We start from the raw sequence: 22,561 nt of genomic DNA on the forward strand, positions 1-22,561 counted from the left end.
TTGGGCCGCCACTACCGAGTCATCCTCCCTGCCCCATGAGAAAAAGAGCTGGGTGTCATCCGCGTAGGCCATCACTTTAGCCCCAAGAGACTCCGCCAGACAAACCAGCGGAGTCACGTACATGTTAAAAAGTAGGGGGCTAAGTGATGAACCCCTGCGGAACCCAGGTGGTTACCTGGAACGGCTCCGAGGAACAGGGAGGAAGCCAGACCCGCTGTGTCCGGTCTTCCAAAAAATACCTGATCCACCGTAAGGCTGAGCCAGAAACGCCTATCTCTGACAGGTAATCAAGAAGCAGAGAGTGGGGCACAGTGCTGATTGCCGCCGAGAGATCTAGCATAACCAATGCCGCCCTCCCGCCGGCATCCTAACACTCCCTAATAGCCTCTGACACCTCAAGCAGGGCAGACTCCGTGCTATGAGAAACACGGAAGCCAGACTGTGCCGGATGGAACAGGCCTGATGTCTTAACATAGTTGGTAAGTTGGGAGGTGACACCTTTTTCGCAATCCTTGGCCAAGCTAGGTAAGCGCGAAATAGGGCGTTAGTTATCAGGAAGCAAATGATTAAGAGGTGTTTTTTTAAGGAGAGGTAAAATAAATGCCTGCTTATATACCTTTGGAACATACGCCTCTCGGAGCGACTGTTTGACCATTGAGTTTATTCAGCATTAATAGTGTCAGCCACATCTGACAAAAGCCTAGCAGCACAAGGACCATTAGGTGAACCTGATTTAAGAGCCATCAAGATCCTGAGGGAGCTGGGCATGTCCACCACACTAAACGAGGAAATCGTGGGGGCGGCCCACAGCCCACCTAAAAGCTTCCCAGACGGTGTAGAAAAAGTCTCTTGGATACTGGTGATTTTATCTTTGAAGAATTTTGCCAAAGTATTACACCAGGTCACCTACGTTGGAGCCCCGGGCCCCAGTGCCCTAGGTGCCAGGAAATTCTGTACAATAGCAGAGATTTATTTTGCATTGTTATTTGCCCGATCAATGCGAGCCGCGTAGTACTGGTCTTTGACCAATCTGATGGCAGTGTAATAAAGTTTTTGTTTGGCTCGCAAAGCATCTTTATCCAAGGATCAATAACCCCCAGAACGCCATGCTCTCTCCAACACTTTACACGAATGTTTCAGGGTCTTAAGCTCAGGCGTGAAACAAGCCGTAGAGGGAGACTCTTTCCTCAACCTGGGCTGACCCGGAGCCGAAATAATGGAGACCAAGCTGGAGACCCAAACAAACAAGATGTAGAACGAGATTCGCCCCAAATAAATTCCCTTTTTAAAAAGTCACACAGGTAGAATTAGAAAGAAGTGGAAATGCGTAAAATGCAGCCTTTGCTCAAGCCAGTATAGGCATATGTTTTCACTGACTCCAAGTCAGACTACCTGGTGCACTAATGAAGTGTACACTGGAGACAGTCTGCCTGTTAAAAATAAGATTTACAGGCAACTTGATCATGTCAGGGACTGTATCAGGACTGAAGTCCAGAAAATGTTGGAATTGGGAGTGATTGAACCTTTAGATAGCCCTTGGGCTAGTCCAGTAGTCCTCGTGCCCAAACCTCAAACCCATGGTGGTAAGAGAGAGATGAGGTTTTGTGTAGACTACAGAGGTCTCAACGCAGTCACTAGGACTGATGCCCATCCAATACCTAGAGCAGATGAGCTCAAAGATATGTTGGCATCTGCCAAATATCTGAGCACATTGGATCTGACAGCTGACTACTGGCAAATCAGGCTAGCTGAGGATGCCAAGCCAAAGACAGCATTTTCAAACCCTAGTGGACATTATCAGTTTGTGATAATGCCCTTTGGTCTGCAAAATGCACCTGACACATTTCAAAGGTTGGTGGATAAAGTCTTGACAGGTCTGGAAGCCTATAGTGCAGCATATCTAGATGATATTGCTGTCTTTAGCTCTACCTGGGAAGATCAGCTGATCCATCTGAAAAAATGTTTTGGAGGCCCTGCAAAAAGCAGGCCTAACTATCAAGGCTACTAAGTGCCAGATAGGGCAGAGTCAGGTTGTGTACCTGGGCCACATTGTAGGTGGAGGCCAGGTTCAACCATTGCAGAGCAAAATCCAGACTATAATGGACTGGGTTGCTCCAACCACTCAGACTCAGGTCAGAGCTTTCTTGGGTCTGACTGGGTACTATAGGAGATTTGTCAAGGGTTATGGTTCCATAGTGACACCCCTGAATGACTTAACTTCTAAATGAATGCCTAAGAAAGTTCAGTGGACAGTCAGCTGTAAAAAAGCATTTGATGACCTGAAGCAGGCCATGTGCACTGCACCAATTCTGCAGTCCTAACTACTCCAAAGAATTCATTGTCCAAACAGATGCATCTGAGTTAGGGGTAGGGGCTGTGCTAGCACAATTGAATGATGAAGGTCATGACAAGCCAGTAGCTTTTATTAGCAGAAGGCTGACCCCTAGAGATAAGCGTTGGTCAGCTATTGAGAGGGAGGCCTTTGCTGTGGTTTGGGCTCTGAAGAAGCGGAGGCCATACTTGTTTTCAATTCACAGTTCAGACAGACCATAAGCCCCTCTTATGGCTAAAACAGATGAAGGAAGAAAATCCCAAATTACTCAGGTGGTCCCCCTTCTAGAGGGAGAAGACATGTACACACTGTTATACTCGGTTAAAACTTAAAAGAGCCACAGCATCACAAAATGGATGCTGCTGCCACAGACACAAGTCTGACCTGCTGCTGGGCGAAACTCCGGCAGCGGAGGCTGAGACAATAGGTTTCCTTTCCAGGGAGGTGCTAGCACCTCCCCAGACAGGCTTTAGTGTACTGGGGCAGGGTGGGTTGCATTCAGTGAATGCTTTTCAGACACTGCCTGGGGCACACATGGTGCTCCATTCATTTCCCAGTTCAAACCGGTTGCTGGGGCACTCAGCCCCAGCTCTGGCGCGAAACTGGACAAAGGGTAAGGGGTGTAACCACTCCCACCTCAGGTCCTCCCAAAGGTGGGACCCTAGAGTTAGTGCAACCCCTAAACATGGTATAAGTATAGGACCCCAGTCCCTAGGACTTTATATTACCCTGTATGAAACTCTGATACATAAATCTTGGACGTTCGACATTCCATATCAACCAGAAGATGGAAGAATCTCCCTTGTGGTCAAGGAATGACCACCCTGTTCAAACAGGCAACATGAAGCATCTTTGCCGGTCTGCATTTTTGAGACTCCTGCCAGATCCCGAAGAATCTGTGACACTGAAAACGGCCTTTCAGACATCTCTGACGCTGACCCGAGCTCCCAGTAAAGCTGAGACCACTAGCGAACACAAGAGACGTGGGACCGGAACTACTGGACATCCTGCATTTTTTCAACTGCACCTACTTCCCGAAGTCTCCTGAAATTGTGCATTGGGGTGTTTGAAGCCCCTGCCCGAGCACCTTTTGCACCGAAGCTCAGAGGCCTGCACTCCACAAGTGTCCCGTGGGCCGTTTTGTGCATTTCCGCTTGAGACTTCTTCACAATCCCTATACCGTTGGCTAGTGGGTCCCCATGAAGGACAATCCTTTATTTCTTGAGCGTTTCGGGTTGCTCCAGATGTGCTCTCACTCCTCTCCAAAGGAGGAGTCCCTCAGAGCTTGCTGGTCTGCACTGAAGCCAATCTTGTCATCTTGTGTGGGTTGCTGTTGCCAAGGCTTGTTGGATCCTAATCCGGATTCTGACGCTGCTGCACTCGGCATCCTTTGTGGGACAGCTCGAATGCAGCTCCTGGTTGTCGTCGACGCTCCCTGCTCCTCGTGGCTGAAGAGTCAAGCTTCACCTCTTTCACCTAAAAGCACCTGACATTGGTTGGCATCTTCCTGTCTCTATCCTGGTCACTGGCAAGTGGCACAGACTCTGCCCCCTCTGCTTCCAGGTTCTTCATATCTTCGATCCACCCTTGGATCTACCCGAACACTTTTCCTCTGGTCGCCTGCAGCTTTCTTCGCAGCTGTCCATTGGAATCAACGACGAAACCCGATACCAAAAGACACCTAAGCACCCGGCTTCCCTGGGTGAGGTAACACGAGTACTCTGGTGCTCCCGTAGGTCTGACTCTCGAAGTGTCTAAGTCTAAAAGGATTCCATCGTAGTTCACCTCTAAGTGTCCTTAATCTTTAAAATTGTAACTTGTTTGTTTTCCATAGAAAGTCAATAGTGATTCGCGGCGGTATACACCTGTTACAACGCAACTTTTACAACTACCTACTATTACAACGCAACTTTTACAACGCATACCATTACAACGCATTGCGCTGGGGGGCGCTCTAGGATAGGGAATAAGTTTAATTTACTATCCAACACCTTCCCTAGTGTCCACGGGGACTGGAGTTGGAATAGTAAATTATACTTACCACTATCCAGCACCTCTAAGCGCTATGCGTTGTAATGGTATGCGTTGTAATGGTCGCGTTGTAATGGTAGGTAGTTGTAATGGTATGCGTTGTAACATGGTACATCCTTCGCGGCTGTGTTTAGACACTGCTCGCTTCCCCCGTGGGTTTCCTGAGTCCTAACCTTGAGTGGTTCCTGGTTGCCCCAGCGGTTCTACAGGCCCTAGGCCCTAGGCCTGCTTTCTATTCCTCACATGGTTCTTGTACCACTATTTTAGTATATGGTTTGTAAGCCACTTGGGCAAAACGTATACTGTTTAACTTATTGTATGCTAATTAAGTTCCTTGTATTGTACTTTTACCTCTAGCCTCATAAAGAGACCAGAGGGGTTGTGTTTAGATTCAACACATATATATTTGATATATACTTTGTGTGGTGTACTTTCATTTGGTCATTCAAGAGATTATATACTGGTAAAACAACTTGCTTAACTCGCCTCTTGCTTAACTCGCCTCTAAAGTCTTAGCCTGAAGACTGCTCTCCACCTCTACCACTAGGATAGCTTTCTACAAAGGTTGACTTTAGGCCTACCATCAATAAGGGTCGTTTGGACTGGTGGAAGGTGCCCACTAGAATAGTGGACATCATATGCTAGGCCAACTTCTCACACTAAACAGCTGGAAAAATCAACCTAGTTTAAAGTAAAGTACTTCACATTTGACATTGACACCTTAGTGTAAAGAATATTTTAACTTGAACCTCTGCACCCTGTGTACAAATCATGTCCTCAATTTGTAAATAGTGAACAAAATAACGAATCCAGTTATATTTATAGTTAAATGGAAAAAATGTAATTGAATTGTAGAGACTAGGGGCCCGATGTAGGTCACCAAATACCGGTCGGTAACGGCCGAATTTGGCCGTTACCGACCGGTATTTGGTGATTGAGATGTAGGGGCTATTATTTTACAGAATCGGTAAATTTACCAAATCGGTAAATTTACCGATTCTGTAAAATACCGAATTGGTAATTTTACCGATTCGGTAAATCCCAGATGTAGGTAGCACTGTTTACAGTGCTACAGGCCTTCAGAATTCGGTATTTTATCACCCAATACAATTGGGTGGTAAAATACCGAATTCAGGTGTACATGCACATCTGTGCATGTACACCTGTGCAATGTGACACACAGACATGCCCTTAGGGCATGTATGTGTGCCACATGGCACACAAGCGTGGAATTGGGGTGCTACAGGGAGTCAAAGTGACACCCCGTTCACCCTTGCAGGATTCGGTATTTACCGATTCGGTAAATACCGAATCGGTATTTCCCATTGATTCCTTTGGGCTTCAAGGCCCATAGGAATCAATAGGAAATACCGATTCGGTATTTATCGAATCAGTAAATACCGAATCTTACAGATTCGGTAATTCTAAAATAAGAATTACCTACATCTGCCCTCTTCCTATTTACCTACTCTTAAATACCGAATCGGTATGATTCGGTATTTAAGAGTAGGTAAATAGGAATTACCTACATCGGGCCCTATATGTCTGAGCCTGGATTTGAAACTCTTGTGACCCAGTTTCCCTAGCTGGTGGCTTGAACCATTGTGCTAACTTTGCCACGGCGCCCATATCATAGAAACTGTATTCAAAACTTAAAGGCTTCACGTCCACAATGAACTGAAGTCTACCTACTAACAAAACCGACTTCATCAATCAATTCCTAAAATGTCCAATTAAAAACATTGAGCTACATCCAAAAACCAAAACGGATCGAAAAAATCCACCCAGTTTGAAGTGAAAATAATTGTGTGTTATTGACACCTTAATATAAAAACAGTTTTAACTTAAAATCCTATCCCCCTTGTTCAAATCATGTTCCAAATTTGGAAATATTTAGAAAAATAACCTATCCAATTATTTTGGTAGTTAAATGTCAAAAAATTAAAATAAACACACAAATCATTTAGACGTGGATTTGAACCCGTATTTGCTGGTTTCTTTACCATATGGCCAGAGCCAGTATGCTAACATTGCACTGGTCACCATGGTGGAAATAGAGGTCATGAGTTGAAGGCTCCACGTTCACAGTCCACTCAAATTTCATGTTATAAATAGGGGTGGGCAACAAATTATGCTCCGCTGGTGGATTTCGCATAGTTTAACCCACTCTGCGCTCCATGCAGAATACGAAGTTCCAAAAACTTTGTAAAGTGACACAGAGTGGAGTTTTTCTCTCTAGTGGCTCCCCAACAGTAAGTTGGAGAGTACTTGCGAGAAATATTTCACTTGCTAGGTTTCTCATCGCAGACGTTCATGGCAAGTAGTGACCGATCACGTTGAGAAATCTGCCATTCACATTGAAGCGTAGTGCTGTGCATGCCAATTTGACAGTGTGGGATAAATTCCTGGCGCTGAAAATCAGTGCAAGCAGTGCTACTTAACAGACTCCGCCGCTGGCAGAACGCCGCAAAGCTCAATAGAGTTATTCTGGCACTTTGTGGAGTTCTGCAGAGTAAAACTCCTTGAACACCACTCAGGCCTAGTTATAACTTAGAACTCCATATCCACCAAAAATTTCAAATGTCTTAAGAAGTAATAACAAACAAACAAAGATAAAAAACATCTAACACCAAGAATATGTTTACAATAACATAATACATAAGGGCCTTGATTCAAACCCTTATGTATCATTCTTCAAAAAATTGTAGCCCAGACCATTCTACTAACTGCATTATGAGCTGCATAGTCCACACCAACTCAGTCTTTCTTGACTCACTGTTAACAAAATGTAACCACATTTTTATGAATGTTCAACTAAAATAATTGGTCCACAAATTCGATTTGGTTCAGATGTAACACCTCGCTACAATAAAAATAAATGTTTATATTATACCAATATACATATACCGTGTGACGTTATCGGTTTACCACAACTTTCCTATGGACATTCTAACATACAGAACTCATGTGACAAGTGTTAAATGTCTGAAACAATGATCAGAAATCATATTTAATTATAGTACAATAACGGAATAGTTTGGGAAGTAACATGTTAAAAATGTATTAGTGGAAAATTGATAAGAACATAAATGTGGATCTAAAATATGGTTACACGATATGGAGACTTTTGTCTTCTCTTTATTCTGAACATGTATATTATATCATTCAATATGAACAGTATATGCATCCTAATAAAGGAAAATGCTACTTACCAGTATGCATTTGTTCTTGGCATGTAGAGCTGCAGATCACTACACTATGCCAATTGGTGTTTGGCTCGGATAATTGCATGTTGTTGTCATCTTGGAAGTAGTCTTTTGTAGTCACGAGATAGGTGACTCCTCCCTTGGACGATAGTGCGCATGGGAAACGGCTCCATCCTTAGATTGTTTTTCGCCATGATGGGAAATGATGGAGTTAGTAGAAGTAAAGAAAAGATGTCCATGCGTGTGCATCTAAGTAAGATAGAAACTGGAACAGATACAAGTCCCGGGGAGGCGGGAGGACGTGTAGTGATCTGCAGCTCTACATGCCAAGAACAGATGCATACTGGTAAATAGCATTTTCCGTTCGAGGCATATGAGCTGCAGATACTACACTATGCTTCGATTGTGCAGCAGTGTCTCCCCTAGCGGTGGTCACCTGTATCTGTTGCAGTTGTTTGAAAAAGAGTTTTAAGAACAGCTTGGCCTACTGCAGCTTGCTGCTTGGCTTGCACATCAACACAGTAGTGTTTAGTGAAGGTGTGTGTTGTAGACCATGTTGCTGCTTTGTATATGTCTTCTAAGGGGTGGTTCCCTAAGAATGCCATGGAGGCTCCTAGCTTGCGTGTGGAGTGCGCTCTAGGAGGAACTGTTAATGTACGTTTTGCTTTGTGAAAGCAGACTTGTATGCATTTTACAATCCACCTTGCAATTCCACCCTTAGAGATGGGGTTGCCTTTATGAGGTGGAGAGAAAGATACAAATAATTGTTTTGTTTTCGAAAAGATTTAGTCCTATCTATATAGTAGAGAATAGCTCTTTTAACATCTAGAGTGTGTAGAGCTCTTTCAGCCACAGAGTCAGGGTTTTGGAAAAACACTGGTAACTACAGATTGGTTTAAATGAAAAAGAGTAATTACTTTTGGAAGGAATTTAGGATTAGTTCTTGGAACCACTGTGTTACGATGTAGTTATAAAAAAGGTTCTTGTATAGTGAAAGCCTGTATCTCACTTACTCTTCTAAGAGAGGTGATAGCAATAAGGAAAGCTGTTTTCCAGTGAGGAATTGCAGTTCACATTTGTGTAGAGGTTCAAAAGGGGGTCCCATGAGCCTTGTAAGAACCACGTTGAGGTTCCACACTGGAGAAGGTGGTAACCTTGGTGGAATGATTCTTTTTAATCCTTCCAGTTGGGACAGTTGTAGAGAGTGTGTCCCCCCCTGTTTTTGTATGTAATACATGGCTGTCATGTTGTCCATCCGGATCAAGACAGCTTTGTTCTGTAGTTGTACTTGGAATGTTTTGAGTGCTAAGAAAATTGCTAGCAGCTCTAGATGGTTGATATGGAACAGTGTTTGTTGACTGTTCCATTGTCCTTGAGTTGTATGGTGTAGGAGATGAGCTCCCCATCCTGTGAGGGATGCCTCTGCTGTCAGCACTAGTTGTGGAACAGGCTCGAGGAACAGCCGCCCCTTTGTCAAGTTTTTGGTGTTCCACCACTGAAGAGAGCAATGTGTGCGGCTGTCTACCAACACCAGGTCTGTTAGTTGCCCTTGTGCCTGGTTCCATTGCTGTGCTAGACATTCTTGTAATGGACACACTGCAGTCTTGCATATGGTACTATGAAAATGCAAGATGCCATCATGCCTATTAGTCTCATGAACATTCTGGCTTGCAGAGATTGTTGCTGTTGAAAGATTGTGACCAAGGCTTGAATGCTCTGTATCCTAGCTGGACTGGGATACGCTAGAGCCGTAGATGTATTTACTGATGTATGTGAGAGGGCTGGAGGTGCGACTTGGTGTAGTTTATTGTAAACCCTAAGTCGTGCAATGTTTAAATTGTCTGATGTGTGTGTTGGACACAATGATTGAATGACTTGACTTTTATGAGCCAGTTGTGTAGACATGTATTTGTTGTCTTCTGAGGTGTGCTGCTACTACTGCTAGGCACTTTGTGAATACTTGTGGTGCCGTTGTCACTTCGAATGGAAGGACTTTGAACTGATAATGTTGTCCTTCCAGTACAAACCTTAGATACTTTCTGTGAGCAGGATGTATAGGAATGTTGAAATAGGCGTCCTTTAGGTCTAGTGTCGTAAGGAAATCGCCTTGTTGCAGCAGTGGGAGCACTTGTTGTAAAGTGATCATATGAAAATGATCTGATTGTATGTAATGATTGAAGGGCCAGAGGTCGAGAATTGGTCTTAGTGTCCCGTCCTTCTTGGGAATTAGAAAATACAGCGAGTAAACCCCTGTTCCTTGTTCTTGTAAAGGAACTAATTGTATTGCTTCCTTTTGTAAAAGTGGCAGAAGTTCTTGTTTGAGCAGAGTAAGGTGTTCTGTAGACATTGGACGCTGCCTGGGTGGTATGTGTGAAGGGGTTGCTGTAAGTTCCAGGCAGTAGCCATACTGGATAATCTGTCTTACCCACTTGTCTGTTGTGATGGAGCTCCAGACAGGCAGGAATTGTGTTAATCTGTCCCCCACAGGAGTGGAATGCTGTTGGGGGAGCAGAGTGAAGTCACTGTTTTGTGGCGGAAGAGGTTCGATTACTGTTGTTACCCCAACCTCTTCCCTTGTTGTTATTCCCTCTATATCATCCTCTAAAATATCCCTTATTAGAAGATGTTTGTGTGTTGGATTTGAAGGATGTTGTGATGTCTGCACCGGTTTGTTTGGAGCCCCCTCTATAGAAGGAGCGACGAAAGGAACCTCTAGTTTGTGTTGGCAGTAAAGCTCCCATAGATTTGGCAGTGTCTGTACCCTTCTTCATTTTCTCCAGTGCTGTGTCTACCTCTGGTCCAAACAATTGGTTTTGATTAAATGGCTGATTTAAAATGGTAGTTTGGACTTCTTCTTTTCTAAGTACTACACTAGTATTTACAGCTCTAGATGCGGTATCGGCAATGTCTAGTGTGCACTTGATTGAGGCATTAGAAGCATTAGAGGCATTAGAAATGAGTTTGCCTTCTTGTATAAGATCATTTGATTGTGCCTTATATTGGTCAGGTAGATAGTCTAGCAGTTTCTCTAACTGATCATAATGAGCCCTATCATATCGGGAAAGGAGGGCTTGCGTATTAGCTATGCGCCATATGTTGGTAGCTTGTGCGGCTATTCTTTTGCCTGAGGCATCTATGACCTTGGATTCTTTGTCAGGTGGAGGTGCCTCACTTAAAGTTTGTGAGTTTGCTCTCTTCCTAGCATTGGAGACCACTAGGGAATCTAATGGTAGTCGCCCTTTAATGAAGGCTAGATCTGCAGGTGTAGGCCTATATTTTTTCTCAATCCTGGGGTTTAAAATCCTAGTACGTATAGGGTCTTTAAAAAATTCTGGAGCATGTTTGATGACCCCTTTAATCATAGGAAGAATTTGAACAGATCTCTGTGATTGTTCAAATATATCTAATAGGAAATCTTCCTCTGCCTCGTCAGAATGCATAGTGACCCCATGGCAAATGGCAGCTCTGTTCAATAGGTGCCCAAATCCAAAGTTATCTTCTGGGGGAGAAGGTTTTGATGGGTATGATTGTGGGTCAGGAATGTCTAGTATATCCTGTGGGTTTGGGACTCCCAGACTGCATCATCTGTAGGGTATGGGAAAGGTTCATCTGTGTACATCCCTTCTCCTAATCTATACTCATCAACATTTTGTGGTGAGTGTGGTCACAAAAGAGGGGATTGTGAAGGAGAAATCTGTGGTGAATTGTTAAGAGGAGCAGGAGATGAAGGAGAAGGAAGTATAGGTGAAGAAGGTTTCGGAGCCGAGACTTCTTTCGGTTTCGGTGCCGAGGGAGCTGGTGGGATCGGGACATGCGGCTTGCTTGGTACCGAGGTACCGGAAGGCTTAGTTAGTTTCTTCGGAGCCAGGCTCGATGGCGGGGCTGTCGAAGAGGTGTTTTGGTCACGACTGGGCCCCGGAGGTGGAGTGTTGACCTTTGCCTTCGATTTGGGTGCTGTGTGTGGTGCAGGGGCAGTAGTACTCACGCGCTGACTCGATGGTCTGAGTTGTCTGCCTATGATACGATCTGGAGATCATCTGAACTTCTTCGGGAACGAGCGGAACCTCCTCGTCGAAGATATCCACCGTTTCCGGAGTTGATCTCTGCATGTCGTGTCGACGAGCCCTCCGATCTCTGATGGTTTTCTTGGATTGAAAGGATGCGCAGGCTGTACAGCTGGATTCGTCATGTTCTGGTGAGAAGCACAGGTTGCAGAGCTCGTGGTGGTCACTGCGTGGAAACTTTGCTCCACACCCGTGGCATTTCTTGAAAGGCATCCTTTCAATGAGGTGTAGGCCTCACGGCGTGGATAGGCCCAACGGCCCGTGTCGACGACCGGAATCCAGCTGATGGAATCGAAACGATGTTAGTCGTTATCGAAGTTAGTTTGAAGAGTTGTGGGAAGTTTTTTGCGCTTCGAAGTGCTTGAAAAGTTGATTTCTAGCCGGAGCGGAAAACTTTCATCCGAACCCAGTGGCGGAAAAGAACAATCTAAGAATGGAGCCAAAGCCTGTGCGCACTATCGTCCAAGGGAGGAGTCACCTATCTAGTGACTACAAAAGACTTCTTCCAAGATGACAACAACATGTAATCATCCGAGCCCAACACCAGGTGGCGATCTAATGCATAGTGTAGCATCTGCAGCTCATATGCCTCGAACATACTTTTTTCCATTTATTTTCAGCCCTGAAGAATGCAGCATGTACGGCAGCGAAACACATGCGTGGTGAAAATATCGTGTTTTAGGAATAAGTCAACTGTAAACCATTTGTGGAAACATTTTGTAATGATATGGAATCATATTTTCTGACTAACGCTGTTTTGTCATTTTCTATAATCTGTCTGGAATAAATTTGAATAAGAATTAGATAATTAGATGTCTATTTGTGAATCTGTTGTATTATTGTTACAAATCAGCTCCCTACGAAACCTTTAGTTTGTATCATATATAACCTACTAGGCCAGCTGAGCGATACAGGTGGAATGGCTTTACCACATATGTGTAAGTATTACTGGGCCTCACAGATGAGGGTCTTGCTGGATTAAAGATCTAGAATAAATGAGAAGATCTGGGTACATATGAATAGAGTGGTGGTGGGCCCATCTCTATGGGATCCCATCTGGAAGCCCAAGAGAGACCGGCCTCCTAATGCATACCCTAGTACACCTACATCCACAACTCTCCAACTGCACCAACAGCTATAGCTGACCACTTGCCTATCTCTTCAGACCTCCAGTCACTTCAATAACTCCTTCACACTGGCATTACAACCAGATCCATTGGCGAAGTGGCGGGAGGGAGATTGCATTTGTATCACTTTTTATTTTTTGCAACAGCAAGGTTAAATCTTTTGAGGAATTTATGGAGGAGTTTCCGAGTTCACAGGTGCTTTTTGGATTCTGAACGAGGGAGGATACTGGGAGGATGTACCTGTGAGTTGCCCATGTTATACAACCAGTAATGGCGTTATAACATTTGCAATCTACATCGTTTGGGGGATTTTTTTACTTTTTTACTGTAATCTATGTGCAGTACCATGCCAAGGGTTGATGTTGCCTGAGATCGAACCATGAATGGGTTTTCTTTTACGCTTCTGTTATGAAAGATGATGAACGCTTTTAGCTTACTAAGTTCTTGAAAACATTGAAGGAAATGGTTGTAAAACAAAAATTATCTCAAATCTATGGGTAGCATGTAATAGTACCAGATATTGTAGACCACCACATTTGCAGCAAAGAAGTAACCCAAAACACCACTTGCCCCACCAGAATCTGAATAACTGACAGAGAAGCAAATACTCACCATCCTTTATGTGTAGTATCTCGCTAGCTTCTGATACAAGCATTTCAATGAGTTCAGATGATGGAAGAAATAGACGAGCTGATACTGAAGAACGGTCATCCTGCTGATGTTTGCAAGCACTGCTGCAATAAATAACAGCCAGTTAGACTATTTTAATATATGGAGGGAAGACAGATGTGTGTGAGCTTTGGATGCTATAAAACAACTAAGTTCACTATATTTGTGAATTCTTGTTAATGTCTCAGAGAGCTAAAACTGGAAAAGCCTGGTCACCTCTATACCCATCTACCCGAGAGTAACAAAATGAGGAGCTCTTAAACAGTGTGCCTACATTTTGTTTTCATGATATGAAAGTCCCACATAACAGTTTTGTTCCTGTGGCAGACACACCAACAATGATGGCTAGTTTCTTTAAATTTCTAGCTTTTTTGCAGCCATGCAAAAAGATAAGCTACCCCACAAAGTTGGACCAGCCTCCTCCCTCACTGAGGATGAGGATTTTCATTTTTACCCTACAGCCTAAAGCTAGGCTGACTATCTCAACACTAATGTAGCACACAAACTACCTTACTCTGGTGGCACTCAGGCGCTTTGCAGAAAACACCACTAAGGGAGAAATAATCAATAGTTAATGATTTCTGAGATTCCAACCACTGCCTCCCTGATTCAGGCCTTTCCAGGTAAAGATTAGCTGTGTATCATCCATGTGCATATAGAAATGTGACCCTGCCTGAAAGAGTAATTTGGCAAGGCATTGCATGTATATATTAAATAATAAAGGCTAAATATTTAGTCATGAATGTAATCACAGCTGGCCTTGCTAGGCTGGAAGGAGAAAAGAGGCAAGGAGATAAGTTAACATCTGATCTCAAGGTGGGAGGTGAACCATTCAAGTACTGTCCTGAGACAGATACAGTGGTCATTCCAGTGGAAAGTATTGATAGGTTGATGGTGTCAAAGGCTATGGAAATATCGAACAGCATCAACACTCTGACTCCACTGCCATACAGTAGACGTCTGAGGTTGTCTCTGACTGATAGTACCATTAGATCTGTATTCCTTCTGTGTCAAAAATGAGCTGGCAGGGTATTCAGAACATCATTGCCCTAAATGAAATCTAGTAGAGAGGCATAGATCATACTCCATAAAAGCATTCCTAGGTAGGAGAGGAGGAAGATCGGATATTTTGATGCATTATAATCTCCAATTCAGAAAATGAATCCAGTCTTGTGTTCTTAAGCGGCAAGATGCCTAAAATGCTCTGCAGAATTAGTCTTAGACTGCACGACGAGCACACCACTTTGAAAAGAGATAACGGGACACAGAATAAACAATAGGCATGCCAGTGTCGTATTTCAGGATGCTATAGGCCTGTAGGCAACGAAGGTTCCAAGATTCCTGCAAAGCTGTCTTAGCCAACGGGCCCTTATTACCTTGTAGGTAGGGCAAAATAACAACACATGCAGGTTGGTCTCTGAACAGTTTTTGCAAGACGGACAAGCTTTCGTCTGGCTACCCCCCCCCCCCCCCACACTTTAAGGTGACAGCATGTAAGGGGAGTACGCCATGCCTGAACTGCATGTAGAGTTTTTTGGCTAGGAAGGGATGTATATCATCAATGTTAGAGTCTAGGAGGGATGAGAATTTAACATCTAGGAAGGATGTAGTAAGTGTGCCTGTCCTGAGGCCCCTCTGGAGTAAGTTGACGTGGTGATCCTTAAAGTTTTTTATCAGGACTTTTCTTGGTGTAACCAAGGAGCTTTCTTCTGGGCTATTCCATAAATCTCCCATCCGATGGCTGCAAAGGAATTCTTAATATAGGTAAGCCAGGAGATTTTTTTTGCCCCCCTGTGATTACCACCTCCCTCAGTTCCTCCTTGTACGCGGATAACTCTGGGGTGCTCCATAAACGACGCCAGTAAAGTAGGGGTCTGAGCGCTACCTCTTGTGCCATTGGGCTCATGCCCAAGTCCATTCGGAGAGGAGTTAGGGGAGTGCTATTAGGAAGGCCCACCAACTGTCTAAGGAAAGAATTTTCAATCCTTGCAAGTTGTTCAGTTGGCCTATGGCCCCATAATTCGGCTCAGTACAAGGCGGCCCCTCTAGCTTGTGCCTTGTAGATTTCCAGCACCGGCCCCAGCATTTTGCGTACACAGTTCCTCTGCTGTTTCACGAGGCCCCATGACGTTCGTGTCAGCTTAAGACAAACCTACCTTATTTGGTCACCCCACTCCATATTCTTGTTGAGGGTTAGGCCCAGATAGTCACAGACAGGGACTTTCTCTAAAGATTCTCCGGCTAGTTGTGGATTGGGACGCGTTGAGTGGCTGCATTGAACACCATATATTTTGTTTTCTGTGTATTTATTTCCAGGCCCCTGTTCTTGCAAAATAAGAACAAAATATCCAGTGCCCTTTGCATACCCATCGGTAATTCTGAAAGCAGGAGGGTATCGTCTGCGAACATTAAGGCAGATACCTTGCGGCCCGCTAATTTTGGTGCGTCGAGATCCCCCTCCGGCTGCCAAAGCCTCCACTAGGACATTTATAAAGAGACTAAAAAGGGTAGGGGCTAGTACACACCCCTGTCTCACACCTCTCTCTATAGGTATGCGATCGGTGAGGTCTCCATTTGGGCATAGTTTTTATATGCAATCTTTTCAGAATCTCACATAAGTAGGGAGGCGCTCCTAGATCGTATAAAATAGCCCATAGTTTTTCTCTGGGTACTAGATCAAAAGCTGATTTCAGGTCCACAAAATTCATATAGAGACTGCCACCCTCCAAGATTACTGTTTTCCAGTGCAATAGTTGCAACCTGAAAACGTAATAAATTGTGGATGTTTTAGTACGAATACCGGCCTGGTAGGGGGTAAGAATAGAAAACCCCTCTATCCAATTCTGCAAACGCTCCAGAAGCACTCGAGCGAAGATTTTTTGTGCAACATCGATGAGGCTAATGGGCCGATAGTTTGCAGGAAGGAGGAGTGAGCCCTTCTTAAAAATAAGGATAATTTCAGCCCCTAGCCATGTTATAGGGATCTCCATTCCCTGTAATATAGAGTTAAATATACTCCAGAGATAGGGGGCCCAGACACTAGGTTCATTATGATAGAGGTATCCAGGAATCTTATCAAGCCCCGGGGCCATAGCAGGTATTACTCAGGCAATAGCAGCCGTAACCTCTTTTAGAGAAATTGCCGGAGTTTTTAAGCTGAGTAGATGTGTGAGAGAGGTGGAGGTTTTGGCATGCTCAAGAGCACCCTCTTCCCTGGAGTAAAGTGACTGAAAGTGTGCCCTCCAGACCTCGGTGCCCGAGTTTGGTTCAAAAGCATGTTTGTCCTCCTTTGTATCTGAGCTTATTAATTTCCAAAAGGTCCTCATGTCTTTCCTGTTTAGAGCATCTCTCAGACTGTCCCACTTCCCACTTTTCTATTTCCCACTCCTTTTTTCCTTGTTTGATTTCAAGTTTATATATTATCCTGTTGCCCTTTATCACCAGCTTGTCGAACAAGTTACTTACCTTCGGTAACGATATATCTGTAAGAAGCAGTAGTTAGTATTAGATTCCTTACCCGGATCCGGAATTTTTTGTGTAGCAGTACCCTTGCGCGTCGGTAGGCGTCGTCTGCAGCTCCGCATCCGTCGTCGGCATCGTGGGCGCCGTGATGATGTCGTCGGAGTACTTAGACGCCGCCTCCGCGTGCTGATGTCAGTTCTTAGACACAGCATTTCGGCGCTAGAAACGCAGAGCCATGTTAAAAACCAACACTGGTGCCATTGAAACTAGGGCCCTGAAAGGGGATGACCTTAACCCTAGATATCGGTTCGCAGAACGGGGAGGATGGGTGGGGCGGTAAGGAATCTATTACTAACTACTGTTTCTTACAGATATATCGTTACCGAAAGTAAGTAACTTGTTCATCTGAAAGAAACAGGTTAGTATTAGATTCCTTACCTTAGAATAGATACCCCAGGAATACCAACCTCGGTGGTGGGTCTGGGAACCAATAATCACACCAGAAAGTCCTGGAGGACGGAACGGCCAAAGAAGCCATCCCTCCGGACTTGGCTGTCCAGGCAGTAGTGTCTTGCAAACGTATGCAGCGATTCCCACTTAGCTGTCTGACAGATGTCCTGCAAGGGGACTCCCCAGCCCAGGGCAGTGGTAGCTGCTGTGGCCTGAGTGGAACAGGAGGCTCATTCCTTGCCAAGGAGTAACAAGCCTTGATACACAAGACGACCCACCGAGAGATGGTCCGCTTGTGTACCGCCCGTCCCTTCTTAGCGCCCACGTAACCATTAAAGAGTTGGTCATCCGCCCGGAACTGGCGTGTGCGATCCAGATAGAATGAGAGCGCACGTTTTGGGTCCAGACGGTGGAGCCGCTCTTCCTCTTTTGAGGGATGCGGAGGCGGAAAGAAGGTGGGCAAGGTGATAGACTGCCCGATGTGGAAGGCTGTGACAAACTTGGGCAGGAAAGAGGGTCCAGTTCGCAACACAACCTTGTCCGGATGGACATAAAGGAAAGGAGGTTTAGAGGAAAGAGCCTGGAGCTCACTCACTCTCCTGGCAGAGGTGATGGCAACCAGGAAAGCAGTCTTCAGAGTAAGAAGGCGGATAGGACAGTTGTGAAGTGGCTCAAAGGGAGCGCACATCAGATAAGTAAGAACCAGGTTCAAGTCCCACTGAGGCATCACGAATGGAACAGGTGGAAACGTGTGTGTGATACCTTTCAGAAAACGAGTTACAATAGGGGACTTGAACAAAGATGGTTGATCAGGCAGCCTTAGAAAGGCTGAAAGGGCAGAAAGGTAGCCCTTGATAGTGCCCAGAGCAAAGCCCTGCTGGGCAAGAGAAAGAAGGAAGAGAAGAACCTCAGAAAGAGGGGCAGAGAGAGGATCCACAGCCTTTGCTGTGCACCATGCCACAAATCTGTTCCACCTGCAGGCGTATACCGACTTTGTGGAGGGACGCCTGGCTGCCAGAATGATGTTACAGACTTCATCAGGCAAGTCAAATGGCCTCAACTGTCGCCGCTCAATCTCCAAGCATGGAGGTGGAGACGGGACAGGTTTGGGTGGAGGACCGTCCCCTGCTGCTGCGACAGAAGGTCCTCCTGAAGAGGCAGATGAACCGGGGGATCGACTGACATACTGAGTAGCTTGGGATACCAGTACCTTCGTGCCCAGTCCGGAGCCACAAGGATGACTTGGGCCCGGTTGCATTTGATTTTCTTCAGCACTCTGGGCAGAAGTGGTATAGGCGGAAAGGCATACAACAGACCGCAACTCCACTTGTGACGAAAAGCGTCCCCGAGCGAGTGCCGCCTTGGAAATTCCAACGCGCAGGACTGATGACATTGCTCGTTCTCTTCTGTGGCGAATAGATCTAACCAAGGCTCTCCCCACTGCAGAAAGAGACCTTGCGCCACGTCCGAGTTCAGACGCCATTCGTGATCCATCATGCACCGGCGGCTGAGTTCATCCGCCCTGGCTTTCAGAGAACCTGCCAGGTGTAGAACCACAAGGGTCACACCCTGATGTTCCAGCCACTGCCAACGGTGCAGAGCCTCCTCGCAGAGGGTCCACAACCCCACCCCGCCCTGTTTGTTGCAGTACCACATGGCAGTGGTGTTGTCCGTGAACACCTGCACTACACTCCCTCGGACAGAGGGGAGGAATGCCTTCAGTGCAAGAAAAATCACCCGCAGCACCAAAAGGTTGATATGGAGCCAGGACTCCGCCGGAGACCAGAGGCCTCTGATCTCCGCCTCTCCCATGTGGCCACCCCAGCCCTGGAGGGACGCGTCCGTCACAACTACGTGCTCTGGTTGGGGAAGGGAGAGGGATCTTCAGCTGAACCAATCGCGGTCCGTGAGCCACCACTGCAGCTGTCTTGCAGTGCCCTCCGAAATCAGGACATGGTCGGACAGGTTGCCCTGATGCTGGGCCCACTGAAACTTCAGGTCCCACTGCAGAGCCCGCATCCGCCAACGAGCGTGACGCACCAGAAGGATGCAGGAAGCCATCAGCCCCAGAAGCCGCAGCGTCAAACTGACCGAGACTCGGGATAAAGACTGAAAGATCGGAATCAGAGCCTGAATATCCCAAACCCGCTGCTCGGGGGGATAAACCCGACACTGCGCCGAGTCGAGAACCGCTCCGATGAAAAGGAGCTTTTGAGAGGGACACAGATGTGACTTCGGCACGTTGATGGAGAACCCCAGCAGGTGCAGGAGATCCGCCATCGTCTGGAGGTGGCTGACGACTGTCTGGGCCGAGCCCGCCTTCAACAACCAGTCGTCGAGGTAGGGGAAGACTGAAACCCCTAACCTGCGCAGATGAGCTGCGACCACCGCCATCACTTTCGTGAACACCTGTGGGGTGCTGGTAAGGCCGAATGGGAGCACGGTAAACTGAAAGTGCTTGTGGCCTACCGTGAGCCGTAGGTAGCGCCGGTGAGCCGGCAGGACGGGGATGTGGAAATAAGCGTCCTGCAAGTCCAACGCTACCATCCAGTCTCCTGGGTCCAGGGCAGATAAGACCTGAGCCTGTGTCAGCATTTTGAAATTCTCCTTCCGGAGGAAGCCATTGACGTTCCGTAGGTCCAAAATAGGGCGTAGGCCCCCTTTGCCCTTCTTGGGTACCAGAAAGTAGTGGGAGTAGCAACCACACCCTACTTTTGGTCCAGGAACGCGCTCGATGGCTCCCTTGGCCAAGAGGGCCGTAACTTCCTCCTGCAGAAGCCGCAAATGATCCCCTGATACGCGGTGGTATTGCAGTGGCATGGATGGAGGGGTCATCTCGAAGGGGAGGGAGTAGCCCCTTTGGACGATTTGCAGCACCCACTTGTCCGATGTGACAGTGCGCCAGTGGGAGTGGTGATGGCGAACCCTGCCCCCCACTGGCATCACATGGGCCCGAAAGCACGGACTAGGAAGGTTTTGAGGCGGATGCTGTGGGGGAAGGTGTGGACTGGCCTCGCCGTTGTCCCCGACCGCTTCCACAGCGGTTTCCACGGCTGCCACCGCGTTGGATGTTAGTCTGCGGTGGGTGGCTGGCAGCACGTGTGGGGGTACCCCTTCCTTGGCCACGAAAGGAGCGAAAGGCACCCGTTTGCTGGAGCGGGCCGAGAGGCCCAAGGACTTGGCCGTAGCCCTGGAGTCCTTAAAGCGCTCAAGCGCATGGTCTGCCTTGTCGCCAAAGAGGCGACGGCCATCAAACAGCATGTCCATGAGGGTATTCTGGACATCCGCTGAAAAGTTGGCGGACCTCAACCAGGCGTGGCGACGAATCGCCACCGTCGTTGCCATCGCTCTTCCCAGTGAGTCGGTGGTATCCAGCCCACACCGGATGGAAAAACATGCCGCATCTCGACCCTCCGCAAAGGCTTGGGCGAGTTTAGCCTTGACCTCCACCTGGCATTGTGGCAGCACATCCGCAACCATGTCCCACAGTGGGTGTAGCGGCCCAAGAGGCATGCAGTGTTAGAAGACCGCAGTCCCAGACTAAGGGAGGAGAATATTTTCTTTCGGTAATTCTCATACCTCTTGGATTCCCGATCAGGCGGCGCTGACGGGAATGCGGTCTGGGAGTTCGAGGCCTGGATGACCAGGCTCTCAGGGGTGGAGTGGGTGAACAGGAAACAAGGGTCCGGGGCCGGGCGGTGGCGTCTGGCCACGTTCCTATCTACAGGCCCGCCTGTAGTGGGCCTGGACCAAGTGCCCAAAAGAACGTCAGTCAAGGCCTGATTAAACAGCAGCAGAGGCTCAGCCGAGCTTGACTGCGGTTTCAGGACCTCAGTGAGGAGGCTAGTCCTCACAGCCGTGACGGGGAGCTCAAGGCCCAAGGACTTGGCCGCCCGCATCAACACCACACTGAAGGTTGCCCCCTCCTCCGAAGCCACGGTAGGAGGTGAGACAAAACCAGTGTCTGGCGAAGTGTCCAGACCACTGACATCCCCAAGTCCACCTGTCCAGTTTCCTGGGACTGACACTCATGTGTCAGAGGGTCCTCAGACCCCTCCCAATACTCCTCATCACCCACCCCCTGATAATCATGGTTGTCAAATGATGGGGCCGGTTCATTGAAGTAAAACTCCCCAAGCAGGGTCGAGAGCGGCGCCCAGCGGCGCCGCTCCGACGCCGGAACCGGGTCGAGGGAGGTATCGGGGACGGCGCCTGCGGGACCGGAGCCGATGAGGTAGTCAGGTCGATCGGCGACGATCCAAATCCAGAAGTGGATCCAGTGGGGCCCTGGGGCATCGATCCCGAAGGCGCCGGCGGCATCGGGGCCAAAGCACCCGACCCGCTGGGGCCCCCAGACGGGTCCGCTGGGCCCAAAGGTGCCGCATAGCCCGCCGGAGGAGTGTGGGTTCTAATGGCCATGAGGAAGCGCTCGATCTCCTCCGGCGTCGCTTGCTGCCTAGGGACCGGAGGGTATGGGGCAGGTCGCGACACCCCTGACTCCGACGGAGCCGCGTGGGCGGTGTCACCCAAACCCCAGGCCGCATTGCGCGAGCATCGGGGGGAGTCGGAAAAGCGATAACGTCTCTTCGACTTCTTGTGCTTACCTGACGACTTCGAACCTGAGGAGTGATGTGGACTCCCGGAGCTATGATGGCTCTGCTCCCGCGACCGGTCCCTCGACCTCCGTCCGGACCGGGACCTCTCACGGCACGGGCCGACTGCTGGAGCTCGAGCCGCTTGCGGGATCGCTCCCGCCTAACTTTCGATGTTAAGGCCCGACAGTCGGAGCAGGTCTTGTCGTCATGATTGACGCCGAGACAGTGGAGGCACCGTCGATGAGGGTCGATGACGGACATCAGCCGGTCGCAGTCCTCACAAGGTTTAAAACCTGGCATCCCTACCGGCACCGATCGGAGTCGAAGACTCGAAAAATGATCAAAAAGATCTCAAAAAGTTTAGTAAAAAAGTGACTAAAGTACCACTTTTTCCGGATTTGCGCTGCTGGCGTAGAAAAAAGAAGAACTGAGGTCAGCACGCGGAGGTGGCGTCTAAGTACTCCGAGGACGTCATCACGGCACCCACGACGCTGACGATGGACGCGGAGCCGCAGACGACGCCTACCGACGCGCAAGGGTACTGCTACGCAAAAATTTCCAGATCCAGTCTGACGCCTGGGGATATTCTAAGGTAAGGAATCTAATACTAACCTGTTTCTTTCAG

The 22,561-nt window shown here is 47.5% G+C and overlaps 1 protein-coding gene across 1 annotated transcript in view; it reads right to left on the reverse strand.

The window, feature by feature from the left end:
- Positions 1-22,561, reverse strand: part of LOC147685416 (syntaxin-binding protein 4-like) — a 1,262,048-nt gene that overhangs the window by 59,343 nt on the left and 1,180,144 nt on the right. Inside the window, exon 20 of the mRNA XM_086939784.1 lies at positions 13,373-13,494. Coding sequence (XP_086795910.1) covers positions 13,373-13,494 — 122 coding nt within the window. The remainder of the gene's footprint in view (positions 1-13,372; positions 13,495-22,561) is intronic.

The sequence above is a fragment of the Lissotriton vulgaris genome, chromosome 10 (genome assembly GCF_964263255.1).
Source record: "Lissotriton vulgaris chromosome 10, aLisVul1.2, whole genome shotgun sequence".
NCBI classification, from domain to species: Eukaryota; Metazoa; Chordata; class Amphibia; order Caudata; family Salamandridae; genus Lissotriton; species Lissotriton vulgaris.